The sequence below is a fragment of the Aptenodytes patagonicus genome, chromosome 3 (genome assembly GCF_965638725.1).
Source record: "Aptenodytes patagonicus chromosome 3, bAptPat1.pri.cur, whole genome shotgun sequence".
Classification (NCBI taxonomy): Eukaryota; Metazoa; Chordata; class Aves; order Sphenisciformes; family Spheniscidae; genus Aptenodytes; species Aptenodytes patagonicus.
The window spans coordinates 117,452,814-117,473,440 of record NC_134951.1 but is presented as its reverse complement, the minus strand read 5'-3'; the positions used below and the strand labels follow the sequence as shown (position 1 = coordinate 117,473,440).

Genomic DNA, 20,627 nt, shown 5'->3' with positions numbered 1-20,627 from the left:
TCCACCCATCTGCACCCATGTCCCCCAGCATCTGCCCCCCCGCAGCCACGTGCACCCCAGGGCCCCTGCAGCAGCGGTGGGGAAGCTTTGACACCCCTCCCACCCCACATCACTCCCTGCTGCCTCCACACCCTGGACCCCCAAACAGCCCCCCCCACTCCCCAGCTCCCACCAGTGCTGGGACAGCCCTGGGGTGTGAGGCCAATGCCCTTCATGCCGTGCTGCTGTCTCACATTTGTCACCCCAAGGTGAGGAAACCTCCGCTGTGGGGCTGGGCCGGCTCCTGGGGTCCCGCATGGCAAGGGAGGAAACACTCACCACAGGCACCCACAGGAAGGTTTCCCAGGGGACCTGACACCCCAGGGGCCCACTGCCCCAAGGAAACACCACAGGCTATGGGGTTTGCATGTTTTAATGATGGTTTAGGAGAGATGTGGGTAGAGTCGCCAGAGATCCACAAGCTCAGGCACCCGCTGGCCCCACACGCACATGCTGACGTGAGAGCAGCTGGGGACACGAACTGGAGCCTGTCGGGCTGCCAGCTTGGCAGCGCCGTATGTACCCCACCATCCTCTCAACACCAGGATTTTCTGAGGGCTGCCACAGCAGACACTGGCAATGAGACATGATTATGAACCTACGTACGGCACAGCATTGCTCTCCTGGGGAAGAGCTGCATGTGAAGAACAAGAAATGCTGGGAGCAGGGACATGCAAGCAGTCCTGAAGGGTGCTGGTCACAGCAGAGCTGGGAAGCCGGGCCACCTGGATGAAGTGGTTTTTGAGCCTTTCTTAGACTTCTCCAGTGTTTTCTGTGGGCTGTGGCCAGCTACTGGATTTCGGCAGGAGCACAATAGCTGTTGCATGGTAATCACGACTAGCCTGGTATGAGACAAGCCACATGGGAGTTACCTGAAACCCAGAGTCCAGCGGGACCAGACCCTGCTGGAAAACGCAGCCAGAGCACCTGGGCCTGAAATCCTTCATGGCTGACATGAAGGGATACAACTAAGACTAGAGACATTCTGCAATATGGTAGGTGTCTTCTGGAAACCCAGCACCATTCTTTGTGAAAGCTCAGGAAACAGAGTAAGACCCTTTCTATTGACCTTTTAGCTGAAATAAGCTAGAAAACATTTATTGTTGTGTATTCCTAAAAAAAAGAAACAAACAAAAGTCTCACAAGGGCTTGTGAGCATCACTTGCAAGGTGCACCCATGGCTGCAATGCTCAGGCCTCAGCAATACACACATCCTCTACTCCACCTCGTAGCTAGTATTTTGGGCAAGACCTTAGGCACTGTGCTCTCTGTCCTTTATCATTCACCTCCTATGCTTTACCTTGGGGAGCACTTGAGAGCAGGTGGTAAATACACGCGATACCTGCTGTTTTCCTCCAGAGGCTGTTGCTTATTTCTGAAAAATTCAGCAAACAAGCCAATGATTAAAGTGTCCCTGAATCACTATCTCCCCCAAGCGCAGCTGAAAAGGCAGGGTATGAATAGCTGCACTGCCTGTGATCATGGCTCTGCCATCAAGTTGAAGCCACACTTTTAGCTGAGCAGCAAAAACAGCCAGCTGCTGACGCGCCACAACACAATCCGGGGTGAAAAAGGGGGAAGAAATGTCCTTGGAGTTAGGCAGAGGCTCCTGAGTCACTGCTCCTCCCGGCGGTACCAGCTGCTCCAGTGGGGGCCGCTGCTTTTGCCTGCATCCGGGCAGCTTTCTTGCCCTTATCCCACTACTCGACAGGAATCTCACATTACTGTGCAGTAAGGGAGTGATTTGGTTGTTTAATTTCCCTTTTGAGAGGAAAAGAAGGATGGGTCTAGCACCCCAGAAAATGAGCATTTCTCATTTTATTACGATGGGGAGAATTTTCTCTTATCACTTTGCACTCTGCTCTCATCTGCCCTAGAGCTTGCGAGAGCCCAACGTTTCCTCTGTCACCTCAGGCACCACATCCTGGACCAGAGCGATTGCTATTAGATCTTCCCTTTGCTGGGCAAAAAGGTGTAATTTTTAAGCTCACATGAGCTAACATGAAAATGCCAATGGAGACGTGGTGAACTTTGCAAGTTGAGTAACGACCGTTACAGCCTACATTCTACCTTGGGGTGTTACCGCTACTCTTTACCTGTCCTGCAGTGAAATTTTGACACCTATGTGCTATCATAAGGTTAAAAAACCCAACCAGTCCTTCCCCCACACCCCTCTCCCAGCTTATCACCCAGTGTTTCCTGCCTCACAAACTGACGCATTCACGGTCCCTCTTCTGAACACCCACGAGGCCCAAATCTGGAGACCAGACCTGGCACTCGGGGTCTCGCTGGAAGCAAAGCCACCCGCCAGCACTTACAGTGCAGGGGAACAAAGCCGCAGCCCCGTTTTCACACAGCTCCTGCTCCCTGTCACTTCTCAGCATGCACCCTGCGTCCGCCACACCCCCTGCAGATGCAGATCCACGCCGCGCTTCAGGGTGTCCACAACTTCAGAGGTGCTTGTGCAGCTCTTTGGGATGTGCCCTCTCTGTGATGCTTCCGCGGGGTTTTGCTAAGCACTCTGTTCCCTCCTGGATTTGAGTGGCCCTGTGTGAAATGGTGCCACTTCTGGATTCACAGCATATCGCAACGAATGTCCATCCCATGACAGCACGATCAAAATGCATCAGTCCAAGGAGGCCTGGGCACTTCAGTCCTGCCTACAGAAAGGTGCCAGGATCGTCTGCTGGCATGAAGACCTCTGAAATCTCCATCACGAGCAGAGACGAGTATGCCAAAGCACTAGGATCTTCTGAGGAAGGCAGAAATCCCATTGATTCACTTCCCGTTACACACAGGCAGCCAGAAGCTCGTAACCTCCACAGTATCTTCTTGTTTGTTTTGGGCAACAGGAACCATTTTATTTCAGTACCAACCATCTCTCCTTGCCAGAGGCAGCAGAACACAGCCCTGAACACCCCCCACAAAGCACGCTGCTGTTACAAGTGCCACTGTGCTCTGCAAAGAGCTCCAGCTTAGGAGGGATGTGCTGGGCTCATGCTGAAAATTCAGAAACACTTCACAGGGTGGGCAATATGCCAGGGATTTAGGTTATAGTCAAAGTAGATGTTAGCTCTGAAATTCAGGGACCTCAAGGAATTTAACTTCTCCCCCAAAACACCTGCCTTCCCAGCTGTGTGGCAAACCTATACACAAGGGATCTCTCTCCTGGTCTACAAAACCTCACCCACCTTCCCCCTAGCTGGGACCAAGTTGTGGACTGTGCTCAGGGCAGAAAATTGCAATAGTTGTCAAATGGAAGAGAATAAAATTGGCTGGATCAAACGGGATAAAAATCATTTGGGTTGAAAGGTTTCAGATTCAAGCCTCAAATGCATGAAGGTGAAAGCTGAGAGAAGAGCCTAAATTCACTGCAGTGTCTCAGAAGAAACTGAGGAGATCGGGTTTCTGCTGTTTGAAACACTCTTAGCACAAAAGTGATGCTAGAAATCCTACAGCCTGCCGGTGAGCCCTGAGGGCGTCTCTCTACCTCTTTTGAACAAAATCCAACTGCATCAGACTGGGATGGACACTGATTCAAATCTCATTAGGAAAAGGGATAGCTATAAATAAACAAAATTGCCTTCCTTGCTTGGGTTAATTCACCACCTGCAGTTCAGCACCCTTTTGCCAGCCGTTGCCCGGGTGTTCAGCAAACCAACTTGGAAAATGACCTAAGGAAACTGAATTCTTGGTGTTCCTGGTTTTAGGCATCCTGCGATGCAAGAGAGCTTGCTCCTTTCTACGTAATAGGGCAGGAACAAAGGAAAGGAGTCACCTATTTGGAGCTGAGCTAAGGCACTAATGATGCAGTAGGTGAGGAAAGAAGAAACACAGCAGGAGGAGGACAACTTCCCAGCCATGACGTCCCGGACGATCATCGTTCTCTTCGCTCAATTCCCTTAAAAAACCCAATGTTATCTCTATAGAAAAGGAGGCGCTAATACAGTATTATAGTATCCCTGTTGGGGTTTCATTTTAAGGTTATTTTGTTGTTGTCCCAGAGAGATTTGTTTCAGATATCAAAGTCACACGAGCTGTTTCTAAAGTGGATTTTGGTGAATGCAGGCAGAGTTATCTGAGCAGCTCTAGCTCATCGCAGCTCTGTGTGGATGCCTGTTTTGTTGTTTTTCCCCATGATTTCCCAGAAAATAAGAAGCCTGTCTCTATCACTTTTTGGCATGATACTGAGATAAGCCACCGAACTGTGCTGACCCGATGGGTGCAGCCTCTCCCTGTGCACAGCAGAGGCATTCCTGTTGTCATCACAGCTTGATAAAGATCGATGATGGCTGGCTCGTCTTCTGCCCAGTGTCGTTGAGGGGGAAAACGCTAGAGATGGCTACATCCACAATTCCTTGGCAGAGCTCTGCATACAGCTTCCTAAGAGATGAGAGAGAGAGAATCAGATGCCCAGGCAGGACAAATCAGCAGGCCCCCGACCAATTTTTACATAGACAGGCATTTTCCCAGCAGGATCTACAAGATCCTGCTCCCATTACAGGTAGCTCCAGGGTGGCAAATGGGAGGAGGGTGGCATCTCTTCCATCTCCTCCCTGCCTACCCCAGCAACCGTCTTCTTTTTCAATGGTGCTCCCATTCCCAATATTGCTCTCTGCCAGACGGGACCACAAAACCCATTATCCAAGTTTAGTGTCAGAACAGGCTCCTGAGCAGTCTCCACACCCTCAGGCCCCAGACTTGAGTCACTGCAAGATGCACCGGGGCGGACAACATCTGAGCACCCCCTGTACCAGCCTTCCAACTCAGGGAGTCGTGATTATCACACCAGACCCCATTCACGGGGGGATGTGCCCCAGAGGGACTGCTCTGATGCGTTCCTGGTTTGATGAAATGTTGCACTGGGGTGCAGCTGTGCACATCAGCTTGTGACCAGGCACAGAGACTTCACAGGACCCTCCGGAAGCGTGGGATGTGTTTCACCACGCCACAGCTCATACAGAGCAGAATTAGGGAGAAGAGAGACAAGGTGTTTGAGAAATAAGTTAACAATAGCTTCACTTTCTGCTGAAGGAAATACCTGTGTAGCCTCCCTGAACATGCTGGCATCTGGGACACTCCTAGTACCAAAGCTGTCTTTACTAGGATTAACAATGCCTTTCACCCTGTGCCTTTGGGGCTACATGACAGTAAGATGCTTTTTCAACTCCTGGGAGCGATACTGCTTTCAGCAGCCAATTTTTGTCTCTTAAATGTGAACTGTGTGATATGGGTGCTATAAATTAGAATAACCCTGAAGAGGAGAAGCCACAAATAGCCAAAACCTACCTCAGCTGCTTTCGATGGCTTCCAAGTGCCCACAGAGGCACAAAGCAAACAGGGCATTGCTGCAAACCAAATCCGCCCAGCAACAGCCAAATTCTACCCATACAGCAACACAAGGAGGTGCAAGGCAGTATTGCACCATGGTGCACATGGTGAACAGGGCATCCTGGACACAGAAAGCTCCCCAAGCCCTAGCCCTGAAAAGGCTGCTGAACAGGCTGTCTGGTAGGTTTGACCTGTATTTTTTGTCTACTGTTAGTGATGATCTAATCTAATCTACATCTAATCTAATCAAATTCTAATATAGTGATGTACAGCCTGTTCTGTTTTGCTGGGCTTGTATACGATACAGATGCCCATTTAGCAAAGATTTCTAGTCTTCCACAGTTGTCCCAATCACGTAATACAGCACCTCCTGCTGTGCCTATGCAGAGATGTTCATGGCCATGGCTGTTTGGCTGTCCCAGTCTCCCTGTGGCTGGTGGAGGCTTTGATCCAATGTCTGCAGCATCCACAGTGTGCTCTGGGGTCCTGCTGCCTGCAAATTCAGTCACTCGCTTCCAGCTGCTGCCCTTAACGCTACTCATTTATCATGTGTTCAGGTAAAGACCAGCCACCAGTGGCTCCACAAGAGATACTGAGAAACCACCTGACCCCCAAAGCGTTAATTCTGCAACATAACTTCAACCCAATAGTGTCAATAAAAACAACCCAAGTTATATTCAAACCCATTTGTCCAAAAACTGATGTTAGTGTCCCATCTCACATAGGAAAGAAGCTGGGGGATACCAAACGCAGAGACAGGAGCAACAAACTTAAATCAGCTGGCACTTAGAGCAGTGTCCGGTATGGGTTAGCCTGGAAAACTCCCCTGCCATTCACTTTCTTCCACCTTTTTCGCTTGGAGCTGGGACACAGCCATGTTTTGGGTGAGGCATGTGAATGGCGGCATCGCAAGGGTATTACAGAAACTGATTACTCACTGGGCACACGCCGGGGCCCCATTGACTTCTATCAGCCAGACCTTCAGCTCCTCATCCACCATGAAGTCAAAGCCAAAGAGCTGGAAGCTCTGGTAGTGAAGATGCTTCGTGCTGATCGCAGGCTCTATACACATAAGGCAGCTTCTGTGAAGGGAGAAACAGAAACCCAAGATCAAAAGCCCTGCGATCACACCTGTTGCACTGCAGCTTCTGAGGGCATGTGCATAGCACAATTACGTGGAGGGGCCCCCTGTTGCCCTGGGACTGCCCCAAATTACAAGCTATATACAACACACACCATGGTAACCAGGTCCCTGCAAGTGAGATCATGCAACCATCAAAACACATGTGGGGACAGCCCTGAGCTAACTCCCGAAGAGCTGGAGAGCAGTATCCACCCTCACTACTGGATTAGGCAAGTTGAAAAACATGATGTGCAATTAGAGCCTGGAGCAGAAGGCAGAGCCACAAAGGGCTGCATGAGGTCCCCAGGGAATTGCCATTGAGAGCTCATTTGCCTCCAAGTCCCTCAAAGATCGTGTCATATCTTTTTGGTGTCAGTTAACAGCAATGGGGTACTTGCAAAGTAAATTCCACCACGAAGGATCACTTTGTCAAGACCTGGATTCTCTGCGGCACCGTAATGTCCGAGATCTCTCTCCAGGCACATTCTGTGCCCAGGAGGTAGCTGGCTTTGTGTGGACCGAATAAGACGACCTGTGCTAATGAGATGTGCTGCTGCTTGCTGATGGTGGGGGAAGCGGTGAGATCCTGCAGACTTGAGTCTGGCTTCATTTCTCCTCTTACACCTTATACCGTTTTTAATCTCAACCTCTCCCAGCCCTTGTCTTTTGACCTACCCTCTTCCCTTACCAAGTGATCTCACTCCATCCTTCTCCAGCCACAGCTGGCAAAATGCAGACACATTGACATGTACCCTCCCTACGGAGGTCCCTTTTCATTGAGCAATGACATTGGGGTGTTTATGGCTTTATCTTAAATTTATGCAATTGAAACCCTTCCCTTGCGGTCTGTCTGCTTCCCAGCTGTGTCTATACGCGTTCCCTGTCGCTGAAGGGCTATGTTCCCCTATGCAACAGGCAGCTGGCTACCTTATTATGTGTTTGATTTGCAGTAAGATGCTATTCTCAAGCGTCGTGTTCAGGGCATCCATCAGATACTGGTTGAACTCCTCGAAGAACATTTCATTCCCTTCCTCATACCGCCCGTAGTTTTTGGAATATTCCTTCTGAATGCAGTGATTGGTCAAGTGGCAGGTTTTGTCCTGGAAATTAGCACTGTTATATGGTTCGGAAGAGGTCCGCAGGACACCCTCTCTGTAGAGGTAGATATTATATTGATGATCCACGAGAACCCAGCTCCTGGGGGTGAGAGAACAAACTCTAGTCTCAGTGGCTTAAAAAGAAACAGCACGAAAATGAAAACCAGTATTGCTACAAAAGCGGAAAAGGTTACCTGATGTCAAATTTGCGATGCCCTGGCTCTAAAAGCAGAGGCTTCTCCAGGTATTTCTGAATCACGTGCACTTGTCCCTGCTCATCGATGAAGTCCAGGAGCTCTGCAGCCTCTGAAGAAATCAGGATCCCTTCCCCTGGCATAGAAAGATGAAGACAAAATCAGGTAGAGGATCCTCCTACCTTTGCTGGAGCTTTTTCAGGGCCCAAGTGGACCATGGCTCATTTGCCCAAAAAGCCACGCAACAAGCAAGGACCCATGGTCCCAGGGCTGGTCGGTGCCCAAGCAGTGTCATGTTCGCTCAGTGTCAGGCAGTAAATCTGCAGAGGGATCTCCCTGTTACCACGCCACAGGGCGTCTGGCTCCCCAGTAACCGGAGCTAACGCAAATGGGAGGCAAGAGTGCCTGAGGTGGCACGGCCTGCCTGGGGCTCGTCTGTAGCGGGGTGGCTATTTAGGTGCGAGGGGATGCACAGCAGACAGGGACCTTGGCAAGCAGTGAGGCAGCTGCTTGGTTTGGGGGATTTTGTTTCCTTTTCTGGTGTTTTTTCCAGCTGGACTTGGTGGGAGGCGGGTGGGGGGGGGCGGCGCACGTGTTCAGCACTTGTTGAATTTTGTTTTGTTTTTCCCTGGTTTTCAGCAGTTTGAAGAACAGGGGTTTTGGCAGTTTGTTTGTGAGATTTTTCTTTTTTTTCATTTGGGGAGGGAGGTTTGTGGTTTTTTTATCCTAGACTCAGACTTTATCCCCCTGCCTGGCTTCTCTGGCTGCCAGAGGCAGTCACACATGCACACTTGCACAGTGTTGCCCTGCTCACCGAGTTCATTTAAGTTACTATTAAAATCATTGCTGAATTAGGAAAAGAACTATTTCAAAATGTCCATCCATGTAGTCAGTGTTTTCCCCTTTAATGAAGCTCTTCATTAAAGAAGTCAGATGTGCCGTTTATATACTGCCACATTTTGGCTGAAGCCGTCACTGTTCATTTCTTGCAAGAGTCCAGATGCGAAACCACTACTGCAGAGCAATGAAGAGAGAACATATCCCTTCTGGGATTTGATAAAGGGATGGCACGGTGCCACATGAGGAATATACCAGCTCAGGTAAAATTAGCTAACACTTCTCTGGCACTATGTCCAGTCTTCAGGCATTTAGTTAACTTTTTGGACTAAAGCTGGTGACTTAATCTTAATTTTGTGCTGAGTGTTTTGGAGGAAATACTGAGTGAAAAGAAACAAACACTCTTCAAGGGGGCATCGGGGGGAGAACACAGGTTTGGATCACAGGCAGGGTTTGGCAGGATCATCCCATGGAAAATGCTCCTAGCTGTGACTTCTGAAGGTCGCTGTCAACACAGCCCTGCAGGTACTTTCACTGCTGCATGCTTTGCATACCTACAAGTCACAGCTTCCTAGCCCTACTGACCCCCTACCCATCCTAGCATCCTCCACCAAAAGGGAAGTCCTTTCATCAAAGTATATTTCTCATCCATGTTTTATGCGGGGGCAAGATTTTTAGTCCCCTGATCACAGCAGAGCCAGGCAGAAACTTGCACTGGTACAACCACAGGCTGTGCACTGGGGGAAGGAGGGAAACATCATCTTTGTAAACCAGTAAAGCCTCTGCAGTGGGAAGATCAGCAGGCACCCGTTCTGCACTGGACAGACGGTGAATCAAGGGGGAGGTTAGCTTAATTGTGCACCTAGTCAGCAACCCAGCGAGGCAGCAAAGCAGCTTATGTGGGGCAGCTGTCCCTTCCCTCAAAGAAAACATCAAAACCTCTAGCCACAGTTGAAAAATCTCTCAACTTTTAAGTCAGGATATCCTAAACCTTTAATTTTACTTTTACTGATGGACAACCAAGCTTCCACCAGACTTGTCCCGAGTCAGGGGCTGTGCCTGAGCTGGATCTGCCTTAGCAATTAATGTCGATAAGCTTTCTTCTTCATCAGAAGTAATCCCCAGACATGTAAAACTTCCCTCTAGAAGATTAACGTGAGGCTCTGCTTTCCACTTTAATTCCCAGCTTGAGTTCTGCAGCACACTGATGAATATGAAAGGTTACTCTGCTTTAATGCAGAAAAGATGGGATCACACTTGAATAAAGTATGTGGAGAGTTTAAACCTCCCCATCCTGCAGCGAACCGCAGCAATGGCCTTTTCAATTGCTCAGACTGATTCTTTGCCAGACAGTTATAACACACAGAAACACATTCCCTCACTGGCATAACGAAAGGACTCATCTCCCCTTCCTCCCTGGTGAAAATAAGCATACTCTTCTGATGCTCCTTGGTAACACAGCCAAGAGAACAGAGCAGTGAAGGAAGCCAGCATGGAGGACAGCTTTATCACGCAGCCTCCCTGCAGCCACCTCTGGCTTTCATATTCTCTGGTGATTTTTGTAAGACTGCATCAAAAGTGACTCTGCAAATACAAGTGAGTCATGTGGGCTTCTTCCCTTTGAAAAGACCAGGTCCTTCCTCGGGCTGGGCTCTGCTGCCTGGGGTCTGTACACACGGCAAGGCAAGTTTTCATAAAGTCATTCTGATAACGTGCCCATGATACTGCCGTAACTGACAGCACATAGTTACCAAAGCATTACATCTATAGCTGTGTCCAGCTGTCTCGTCTAATAGCTCATTATTTCTGTAGAGCGAGTGATGTAATGACCCTGGAACAAGGAAGGACACATTCTCACTTAGGTATCTATTGCCTTATTCAAATCAAAGGGACATACAGACATTGCATTGATTGTCTTTGCTCTGGTACCTTCCCCTGAGGCTTGGATGTAATTTCGATGCACTGAGCTCATGGCTGCTCAGCCAGTCTCTCAGTGTGACCATGGGTAGGCCATTGGCACCAGGCATGTGGGTTCAGTTGAAAGACAGGCAGCTGTATTTCTGCCCAGGTGAAACCAGGCTTAGCTGCAGCATGGAGAGCTGGGCTCCTTGCCCTTGAAGGCTGCTGTCCTGCCTGCTGCCCTCCTCCCCATACCCTGTTCTGCTCCCTGTAATCTCCTGCTCTCCACATTCCCCTCGCCTGCTGGTCACCACTGCCTTCTCCCTGCAGCAAACTTTCCTGTATTTTGAGGCGCATGTGTAGAAAAGTGGAGGCCCTTTTGTCCTACGACCATGTCCTAGATAGCATGTGCATGTTACAATGCTTGTCAGGAGCCCCATGCCACCAAGCAGACAAAGGAAAGCCTTATGCTGGCTTGACTGGCATGGAGTTGGTAGGTGAAGCCCTTCATAGACAGGCTAGATGTCAGCTGGGCTCAGCCAAACCCTGGGACTCTACCGATCAAGTAAAGAGTATGGAATAACAAGAAGGTGGCTCGTTTTGCTGGAGAATGAACCTTTGGCACCAGCTGAGGACTTAGCGATCCACACGTTGCCTTCGTTGCCTTCCCGCCGCCTGTTGTAAGCTGCCAAGAAGACTTCCCGCTCATCTGTCCTTGTGTTGTTTATGAGATGGCGAATTCCATTCTGTGCTGGAGCCACGGGAGTCTTCAAGTTTGTTGGGTAAATCACATATGACTCGGGGAACCACGTGCAGGACTCCGATAGTTCAGGGCTTGTCTTGATTAGCCTGGGTGAAGAGAGACAGGCTGTTAATCTCCAGAGTGTCCCCACCTGCATGGACATCATTTAAGAAGTAAAAGTCATCATTAACTGGGCTCTTTCACTTGGTGATGAATAGCAGCTTACAGATAGTCTGTGCTAAATTATTATATTTTCCTCAGACCCTTGAAATTAGTGTTTTCCTAAAGATATCATGGCAACTCCAACCTGTAGCCAAGCATTGCTCTTTGAACCAGACCTGCATGCTTTCATTAAGCGTTTTGTAGATACTATAGATATCGTAAAACAATCAGCAGAGAAATTTCCTTGTAACTAGAGCTTGCGGTGCATTCCCTGCGCCATCTCTGCACAAGGGAACTGAGGAGGTGTGTTTGCTAACACAGAACGGGACAGGAAGGATACTGTGATCACAACAAGCAAAAGGGAAGCCAGAGCAGTAACGTTCTCTGTGCTGGAACTTAGCTCTTGATCCCATCCCCACCGAGATCTGACCAGGTGTCCCAGTTGTGGATGAAGACCACTGGGAACCCACTGAAAGCAAGGACACAGCTACACATTTCATGTCCCAAGGTGTCTGGGATCCCCCTTGCATCATGCAGTCTCCGATCTCTCTGGCACATCTCTCCTACCAGTAATGTCTAGAGATGACAGCAAACTCCTGTTAGCAGAGCCCAGGCCTGTTTTCTTTCAGAGTCAAGGGAGCTGCCTGCCTCGCTGAATGCTCACTGTGCTTTGCTTAAGGCCAAAAGCAGAGCTCATGAGTTGCTGACTCTCTCTGTGCATTTGTGCCTCTCTGTTGAAATGGCAGTCAGTCAGTGACACCCTGGGAGCCCTGAGGAATATCATTTGTGGTCCCTTGGGTTCATAAGTAGCTTGATGCATGGTTGACCCCACAGTTAGAAAGGTCAGCCAAGGTTCAGGAGAAGAAAACCAGACGTGCAAGCACTTTCAGCACCGCCTCTAGACCACGGGCCTCAGAGAAATCTGAGGGGGAGTACCATGAGTGCTTGTTTAAAAAATACTCTGCTAGTTCCGGACAAACACCATCGCCACTGTAAAGAAAGCAATTGGGACCAGGTTCTTCGCAGGGGAAGGAGAGGCCTCGGCTCAGCACACGCAGTCTGCAGGACTGCATCAGCAACAGGCAGCACAGACACTAACGTGGAATCAAACGCTTGAAGGAGACCAAGAGCTCTGACATGAAGATGCCCTAATGGCTGCAGAGTTTGCACAGGGACGAGGGTTATCTACAATGAAAGCTCATCCACATTTCCCCAGGAGACCCTGGCACAGCTGGTCATGCAGAAATAACTCCCAGAGCTCTTCCTGGAGATGTCTCCAAGCATTTGTTTGATCAACAAATCTGATTAGCTAAAGGCATATTAGTGTCTCATCTCTGTATGAAACAGAGAATAAAAGGAGTAGGTTTTAATTAAATGTCTACAGGGAAAAAGAGCAGATTTTTTTTTTCGTTTGGTTTGGCTCTAATCTGATTCAATACACTCTAAGGTTTCAAGCAGATGTAATTCAGTGGAAACAGCATTTCCCCTGAAGTTACAAAGAGGTCTTTGTGCACACAGTTAGCTCTAGAGATCAGCATAGGAGTCTGAAGACAGCACATGCTAGGACACTCCCAGGGCAGCTGTTCTGTGAAATACCCTCCGAACAGGTTCGACACTCGACAATGGTTAGAAGAAAAATTTCTGCCAATCCCATGTAACATTTCAGTGAATTTCTTACTTCACCAGAGATGCTTTGCGGCACAGCTTGTCTGCTCCCCTGTAGTAATTCACCAGCTGCACAAGTCCGGGTTCATGGCCTAAAAAGGGGAAACAAAGAAGTCAGACAAGCTTCTCAATTAATGAAGGAAAAACATCTGCTTGGTGCAAAGGATCTGTGCAGTAGGGAAGAGAAAGGAGGCCGTTTCCTTGCCCTGCATCACAGAAACAGGCTCTAAGCTGGTACCGGCTCCTGTGGTTTCTTTCTTTTAGTTATGAAAAACCATGCATTTACCCAAGTCTGTTTTGAATCTGACACTTCCATTTTCCAAAGGAAAATAATAATTTCCTAATTTACACTGGGAACTGGCAGTGCCACCCAAAAACGTTCTCCATTTGCTGGTGGCAGTTTTTAAAAGCCAAGATTTCAGTTACTCTTAAGTGCAGCAGGAGGATGCAGGGAAGCACACCACGATACAAAGATCACAGCTTAGGAAAGGGCCTTGTTTCTTTGTCACGTACAGCAGGATTCCCTGTTGGACCTGATATCACAAAACACTGGGAAACGTTAAAAGATTTGGAGTCTTGCTTCCCTCTGGCAGCTTGCAGCAAGCCCCCTTGGATAGCTGGGGTGGGAAGGGACCTCTGGAGGTCTCTGCTCCAACCTCTTGTTCAGTCAAAGACTGAGTAGCTCTAAGGATGAATATCGTACTGCTTCTACGGGTCCTTGTCCCAGTGCTTGATTGCCAGGTCCCCCTGGCTATCCTGATGGCCTTACTGGAGTCACTCCAGGGTGCCTATGCCTTTCCTGTACTGGAAAGTCCCAAACTGCTCCCAGTATCCACCTGTGGCCTCACAAGTGCCAAACAGATGGGTACCTCCTTACCAATACTGGACTTCACACCACAGCCTGCCTTCCTTCACCTTCTCACACTACACGAACACTTGTGCTCAGCTGGAAGCTCTCTGGGAGGACAGGATGGCAAGCACTTGTCCGAAGGGTAACGCAAATCTGGGCAACACCATGCAGCCTCTCCCGCACAACCAGTGCAGCCGAACATGGATGTGCAAGAGGCGAGTGATGCCTGGGGCAATACCTGGGTCACCAGTGACAACAACTGACAAGAGCATCGATAGGGAAAACTTGATGAAAAACTGCTCTGGTTTGAAGTGACCTAGGACTAGGGCGATCCCCCAAGCGTGGCAGTTACTTCCATCTTCACCTTCTCTTTTCAAAAAAATGCTCGTGGGAGTGATTTAGACCCTGAAAAAGGATTCAGAGTTTTACTGTCCTCCTTGGTGTTTGCCTGGGAAAAAAGGCCTGGAGCAAACATTACCTTAAAGGCCAGGCAGCTGCAAGATCACTGACAGTCAACATCTATTTCAACCCTAAAGTCACGGCCCTGACCTGCGTCACTATTTTATTCACAAATCTTTAAATACCACATAGCTGAAAACCATCTTCCAGAAAAGATCTGTAACTTCAGGCACTTCAATACGTAGCCAGCACCGCCAGGCACTAATTTACTGAAAGAAATTAGTAAAAACCATCAAATTTCCTTGTTTCCAGTTTATCGATTTTGCTTGGTTCCTGGAGGAATCGAGGTCCAGAAGGAGATCCTACCACTCTGGGTGGGCTCTGCCTCACAGTGGTCAATCCACCCTGTCACCAGTGACAGAGGAATGGGGCTGGTGAAAGGAGGGAGGACGGAAGTGGTTGAAACCCACTTTGAAACCACTGCTGTTGGATAACTCTTGACCCGCTGGGAGGCACATCCTTGTTGGTTTCCTGAGCATCTCCACAGAGCAGTGGGCTGCAACGTGGAGTCTGGTGGTCAGCGAGGAGGGACCACGAGGCGGGAAGGGGAACGGGTTCTCGGGCATGTTGTGAGGTCTGCACCACGCATTTAGCAAGGTTAAAAAGCTGCCAAGGCACTGAGCTAACTGGCGATCCTCCCGTGGCCGGCAGGGCGTAGTCCAGCATCCTCTGCTCCATGAGGCCTCTGCAGCCTCTTCCTCCTTTCCCTCTCCTTAGTACAAACTGCTATTCCATTAGATACAGACACAGCTTAAGGGCACGATCCCCCAAGAATTAGGGTATCAGCAAGAGCAACAGAAGTCCCTGCAGCTGGACAGAAGCAGCGGTGCATGCTGAGAGTCCCCACTTCTACCCCTCTTCCATGTCAAATGATCTAGCTTAGCCCCTGAGTAACGCAAATCCCTACAGTTCCCTGAATTAACGTCTGCTTCCACTGAGTAGAGCCTTTAGGAAAACCAAACCAAGCCAGCTTTGATGCAACAGTTGCTCAGGAGGAGAGCTTTAGGAAGATGTACCAGAGAAGATACAGCTTTTTGGAAGATGTACCAAAATAACCACGTTATTTTTGGTCTGAGTCTACTGATTTCAGGCAACCAGCTCCTGCTATAGGAGGATGGGTTAAAGAAGCCAGTGCCAAAGCATGGTCCCTCTCCACGGATCATAGATGTGCCTTGGCTGTGAGAAATGGTTTGAATTTTCAGGCATCCCATGGCAACACATGCTGAAGGGCTTGCTGAAGCCCTTCCATCACCCCAGGGCTCTTTTCAAGGATGGAAGGGGTTAGTAAGAGATGGCCACGAGCCCACCATGGCTAGACGTGCTGTGCAAGGCCCACTCACATCAAAGAACCGTACTCGTTCTGCAGTGAAGCCCGATGCTCACAGGCCCTGCCTGCTGGCCCCATTAAAGCACAGGTCTGCTTGCCGTGCCTGGCTACAGCGTGCGTGAGCATCCTCGCTGCTTAAGCCTCTCCCAGTGTTTCCCTGCCTGCTGCAGACACTCCAGCGCTGGGAGGTGACCAGATGGCATCGCCATGTGATGGGGACTTTCCACTCACAAACGCATGTGGAGACAAGGGAAGAGGTGCTGGAGCTGGTGACTTGCAAATCTGAAAGAGCAGTCAGTGCTGGGTGTCAACTGCAAGAAAGGGGCTGCAAAAAGCCATCCCACTCTGGAGCTGCTGGGGCGAGGGGGCTCCTCCTGCTCCAATGTTTCAGCAGCCAGCAGCAGTGCTGCAAAATTGCCCCAGGAAAGGAGAAAACAGGGCCAAGGGCAGGGAGAGAGGCCCGGAGGGTCCTGCCAGCCGTTGGATACAGACACGGGGGACTGCAGGAGGGAAACACACTGCTCTGCTGGGGTTTGCAGCGTCCTCATCCCAAACCTGCTCTGACAGGCCTGGTGACAGGAGCCAGCACAGCAGCTGGCACCACGCACGGAGACCTGCCAGCCTTGCGGCTCCTGTCGGCTCGCCCCCAGCCATGGGCAATGACAGTGCATCTCTGCTCCCCGCCGCGCCCTACAACGCTGCCAGCGCCTGGCTTGCCTCTCCCCGCTCGCGGGCAGTGCATGGCACTCTCCCTCCCTGCTCTTGGGCTCTTCCCCATCCGGCGGGGCAGAGGGCCGGGGTGGCTGTGCTGACAGCCCTGCCTGCCACGGGACAGGCAGTGCGCACGGCAGGCAGGGGACAAGCCTGCACAGGGAAGCTCCCGGGGCCCCGCACATTGGCAGTGTGACAGAGAGGGTCAGACAGCAGGGGAAAAGGTGTGGGGAGGTGGGGGGTGGCCTGGCCCTATACACACACACACACAGCGCCTCTGGAATAGCCCTCACCGGGCTCCAAGCAGGGACTAGACATGCTGTCACCCCCACCAAGCCCCTGCAGAGGCACATCCGCACCAGCCTCGGCTCCGGGGCGAGGGTTTGAGCGTGCCTGGCTCAGACCTCTTCCCTGCCCTGTCCCAAACCATAGAAACACCCCCATAACATGTAAGCTCAGCACCGCAATGTCCCTGCCCTGCGCCAGGCAGGGGGATGCCACTGGCACCACCATGTTCCCCACAAACCCACGCTGGGTGACTGAAGCCCCCCGGTGAAAACGGCCCTGAGTGTGTGGCTACAGAACAGGGCAGGCAGGCTGGGAGGTGGGGGCTGCACCCAGGGGTGCCAGGACCCTGAGGGTCTGCGACATGTGAGGAGGGGGTCTCCGGGTGCCCTCCACCCCACCCCGATGCTGCACCACAGCGCAAGCCCCCAAGCTGGGCTGGGTGCTTGGGGGGCACCGGTGAAACCACCCTCCGGGAGCTTGGGAGGGGGATCCTTTGAGCCCTGGCTGGTGGCAGCAGTCCCCGGCAGGGACAGCCGGTCCCTGGGCCGGGCCGTTTCTGCAGAGAGCCCTGCCGGGGGCCGGGAAGCGGCTGCACGGAGCCCCCCGGTCTCCGCCCTTTGTTCTGGGCGACGCAGGCCGGGGCGGCCGCCGGGTCCCTGTGACGGGGAGCCCAGCACACGGTCAGCTGTCGGGGCCAGCGGGAGGCCCGGTGACAGGGGCCGGGGGGACACCCCCTCCCAAGCGGCGGGGCGCTCCGCCGGGGCACGCCCTGCCCGCAGCCCCCGTGCCCGCAGGGGTGACGGGAGCCTGCGACGAGCCGCGGGGGACCCCACCCTGCGGCGGGGGACTCCGGTAGGCTCACCGAGGCGGAAAGGGCACAGCCGCGGCCCGGGTCCCGGGCTGCAGGGGGGGCGAGGGAGCCGTCGGGCCCTGCTGCCGGCGGGGGGCGGCTAGGGGGGGGACCCTTACCCAGCCTGCCGAAGGGGAGCCGGTTCCTCTCGCCCAGCATCAGGTTGAAGCGGGGGTTGTCCCTCCGGAGGCGCCGCCACTGCCCGCTGGCCAGCAGCAGCCGGCTCACCTCGGCGTACACGCTGCTGCCCTCGTCCCGCACCACGAAGGTGTACATGGCGGCGGGGAGGGGGGACACCCCACCCTACCCCCGGCGGCCCGAGGGACGCCCCAGGCCCATGGGGCCCCGCCGCAGCCCAGGCAGGGCCCTGCGCGGCCGCCGCCGCCCGGCCCGGCTCCGCATGGCCGGGGCCGCCGCCGCCCCCGCGCGCCGCCCGCCCGAGCCTGCCCGGGGCGGGGGGGCTGACCCGGAAGCAGAACCGCCCCCGCCGCTGGAAAGGCAGTGACGTCGCGGAGGCCGCCCGGGGGGCGGGGCTGCTGCGCCCTCCCCGTCTCCAGGCAACGCCGCGGCGGGCGAGAAGCGGCCTCCCCGCCTCGGGCGCCGTGTCCGCCCCGGCCCGGCCCGGCCTCGCCGCTCCCCGGTGTGCCACCGGCCGGGGGTCGCCCCTGTCGCCCGGCTGCGGTCGTGCGTGCGCGGCTGGCCGCGGGGGCCCGCACGGGCTCTGTACAAGCGGCGCCGCCGCCGCCCACCCCGCTCCCCACCGGCGCTCTGCCCCCTTGGGATTGCACGCCCCCGCACAGTGCGGGCCACCGCCGCTGGGCTGGGGCCCCGCGTCTGGCCAGCAGCAGCCCCTGCGTGCCAACGCCCAGGCAGAGATGCCCCGAGGCTGCAGCCCCGCTCCTGCTGCTGCTACAGGCCACGGGCAGGCGTTGGTTGCCCTCTGGGCCCCACGGCCTCGCGGGGCTGGTGGGGCTCCTGTCTAGGTCTCGCCACCGGAGGCGCAGGCCCTGACCGATGCCTGGTCTGGCCTGGCCCTGGCGAGGGGCCGCACGCTGCCTCGCACACCCACACAGGCTGCTGTCGCCACACCGCGGGTACGGGCCTCTGAGGCCCGGGGAGGTCAGCCCGCGTGTGGAGGGCGGGCAGCCATGCAGTGGGACCCAGACAGGCTGGAGACAACAGGAACCCCATGAAATTCAGGATGAAGGGGAAAGTCAGCAATGACAGAGGCTGGAGCTGGAGAGGCTCTGCAAGGAAGGCCCTGGGGGCCTGGCGGGCACAGCCCTGGGCCCTCGTGGCAGTGAGGGCTCTGCGAACAGGCACAGTTGGGAGGTGGAGGGAAGGAGCTGTTCCCCCCAGCACAGTGCTTGTCAGACTGCATCTAGGTACTGCGTCCAGTTCAAGAAGGATGTTGATAAACCAGCGTGATAAACTGCCGAAGGAGGGCAGCAAGTGAGGAAAGGGCCAGGTTGATTCCTCTGCTCTGCACCCTCAGACCTCGGTTGTCCGTGTCCCGGGGTGATGCATGCTCTGAACCACGCGACACTGGGACTGGAGAGCCAACAGACCTTCTCCTCTTCTTAAGCTATTTGACACTTCAAACCACATTTTTCTTGATATCTTTTAGTTTTCCTAAAGATGCATTCTTATCTTCTCATGCATTGTTACCTAGTTTGTTTTTTCTGTTTGTGAAAAAGTCTTTTTGTTTGTAATCATCACTTCTGTCCTCCTCCTAAACAAGTCTGCAACAGACCAAAGGCATCTTATCTCACAAATTCAGAACCTGGAAATCAGATTTCCCCCCCAAAATCAGGTTTGTCTTAACAAACCTATCAATAATGAAAAGTGTGAGTTCTTGGGTTGGTTAATGTCCTGTTTTTCCTACAGACACTGTACGAGGAATGACATCAGCATTGCATACTCGTGTTGGTTGCTATAAATCATGATGTATTTCTAACAAATCAAGAACATTTTGCTGAAGGAAACTCAGATGTGTGGTAGATTGGTCACGACCTCACGCTGATGTTGCTGCCTTTTCTTCTTTGGCAGCACAAGGTGTTATGTGATTCATGGACAGAAAAATTTAATTTAAAAAATGGCTGCTATCTAATTTTCTCCTGCTAAATTGTTCAAAATGTTTTTAATGAAATGCTTTTCCAAAACATTTTTAATGAAATGCTTTTCACCTTGAAAGAATTGTGGACAGGGACAACAATTAGTGTTTGTCTAATCTGGTATAATAAAACACCAATTTTGTTAATAGTCTAAGGAAAATACAGAACACTTAACTATAGGCCAAATGGATGATAACAACATTCAAATGAAAAAGAACTGTCAGGTTATTTTTTATCAACTTTGACAGAATGCCAAAGTGGAGGTTGTTAAAATGGGACGCTATTGTGTATTCTGTTTGTTACTGGGATGAAACTTGGGATACTGAATTTAGTCTTTTTGAAGCTAGAAGTTTTTTCCTGAATATAAAACAGGAATGATCAGAGCTTAAAATACCTCCCCAAGAAAAAGAAAAGGGTTTTAAAGCAATATTGTCTCAGCCCCGCCACGTAGAAGTGAGCCACTGTAATTTTTTAGTGCACAGCTTGGTCTGTGAGGAAAGCCTGTGGGTACGCTGCTGCGTGGGCAGAGTGGGAATGGGAACTGTCAACCCTCAACCCCATTAATTTGGGACCCCATCTGTTGTCCTTTTGACAAGACTAAAGATGTGGGGAAGAAATCAGGATATTAAATCTCACCGTTTTCCTGCTCTGGAGCGAAATTTTACCTTCTTTATTGAAAGTGTTCCTGGACTGGCACTTGCCAGGTTGTGACAAAGTGAATTTCACAGCTTGTCTTGCCCCCAGTCCTGGATGGCTCAGAAGAAAGTGCTGCAGCGTTAGCCTGCTCAGGCTCCTCTGTCAGCAAAGGAAAAACGTCCTTTCCAGCTCTCCGATGGCAGCTAGCAGGATGGCCAAAATAAGGTGAGGCTGTACTGCTCCCAGGTCAGAAACTGGTGACAGCATTACAAATATAATTTATTATACTCGCAGGCATATAGA

The 20,627-nt window shown here is 51.9% G+C and overlaps 1 protein-coding gene across 1 annotated transcript; it reads right to left on the bottom strand.

The window, feature by feature from the left end:
• Positions 1–396: 396 nt before the first annotated feature.
• TTL (tubulin tyrosine ligase) lies at positions 397–17,952 on the bottom strand. Its single transcript, XM_076334830.1, has 7 exons — positions 17,694–17,952; positions 13,103–13,181; positions 11,137–11,369; positions 7,785–7,920; positions 7,421–7,690; positions 6,309–6,452; positions 397–4,422 (listed from the first exon to the last, which is right to left on the bottom strand). Exons 1-7 carry the CDS (start codon positions 17,848–17,850, stop codon positions 4,305–4,307), a joined length of 1,137 nt encoding a protein of 378 aa, XP_076190945.1. The 5' UTR covers positions 17,851–17,952; the 3' UTR covers positions 397–4,304.
• Between the last annotated feature and the right edge of the window lie 2,675 nt (positions 17,953–20,627).

Coding starts and splice junctions, on each gene's coding strand:
- TTL (XM_076334830.1), bottom strand. CDS start 17,850: ATGTACACCTTCGTGGTGCGGGACGAGGGCAGCAGCGTGTACGCCGAG. Junction 13,182..17,693: donor GCTCCCCTTCGGCAGGCTGG/GTAAGGGTCCCC, acceptor TCCCCTTTTTAG/GCCATGAACCCGGACTTGTG. Junction 11,370..13,102: donor CGCAAAGCATCTCTGGTGAA/GTAAGAAATTCA, acceptor CTCTTCACCCAG/GCTAATCAAGACAAGCCCTG.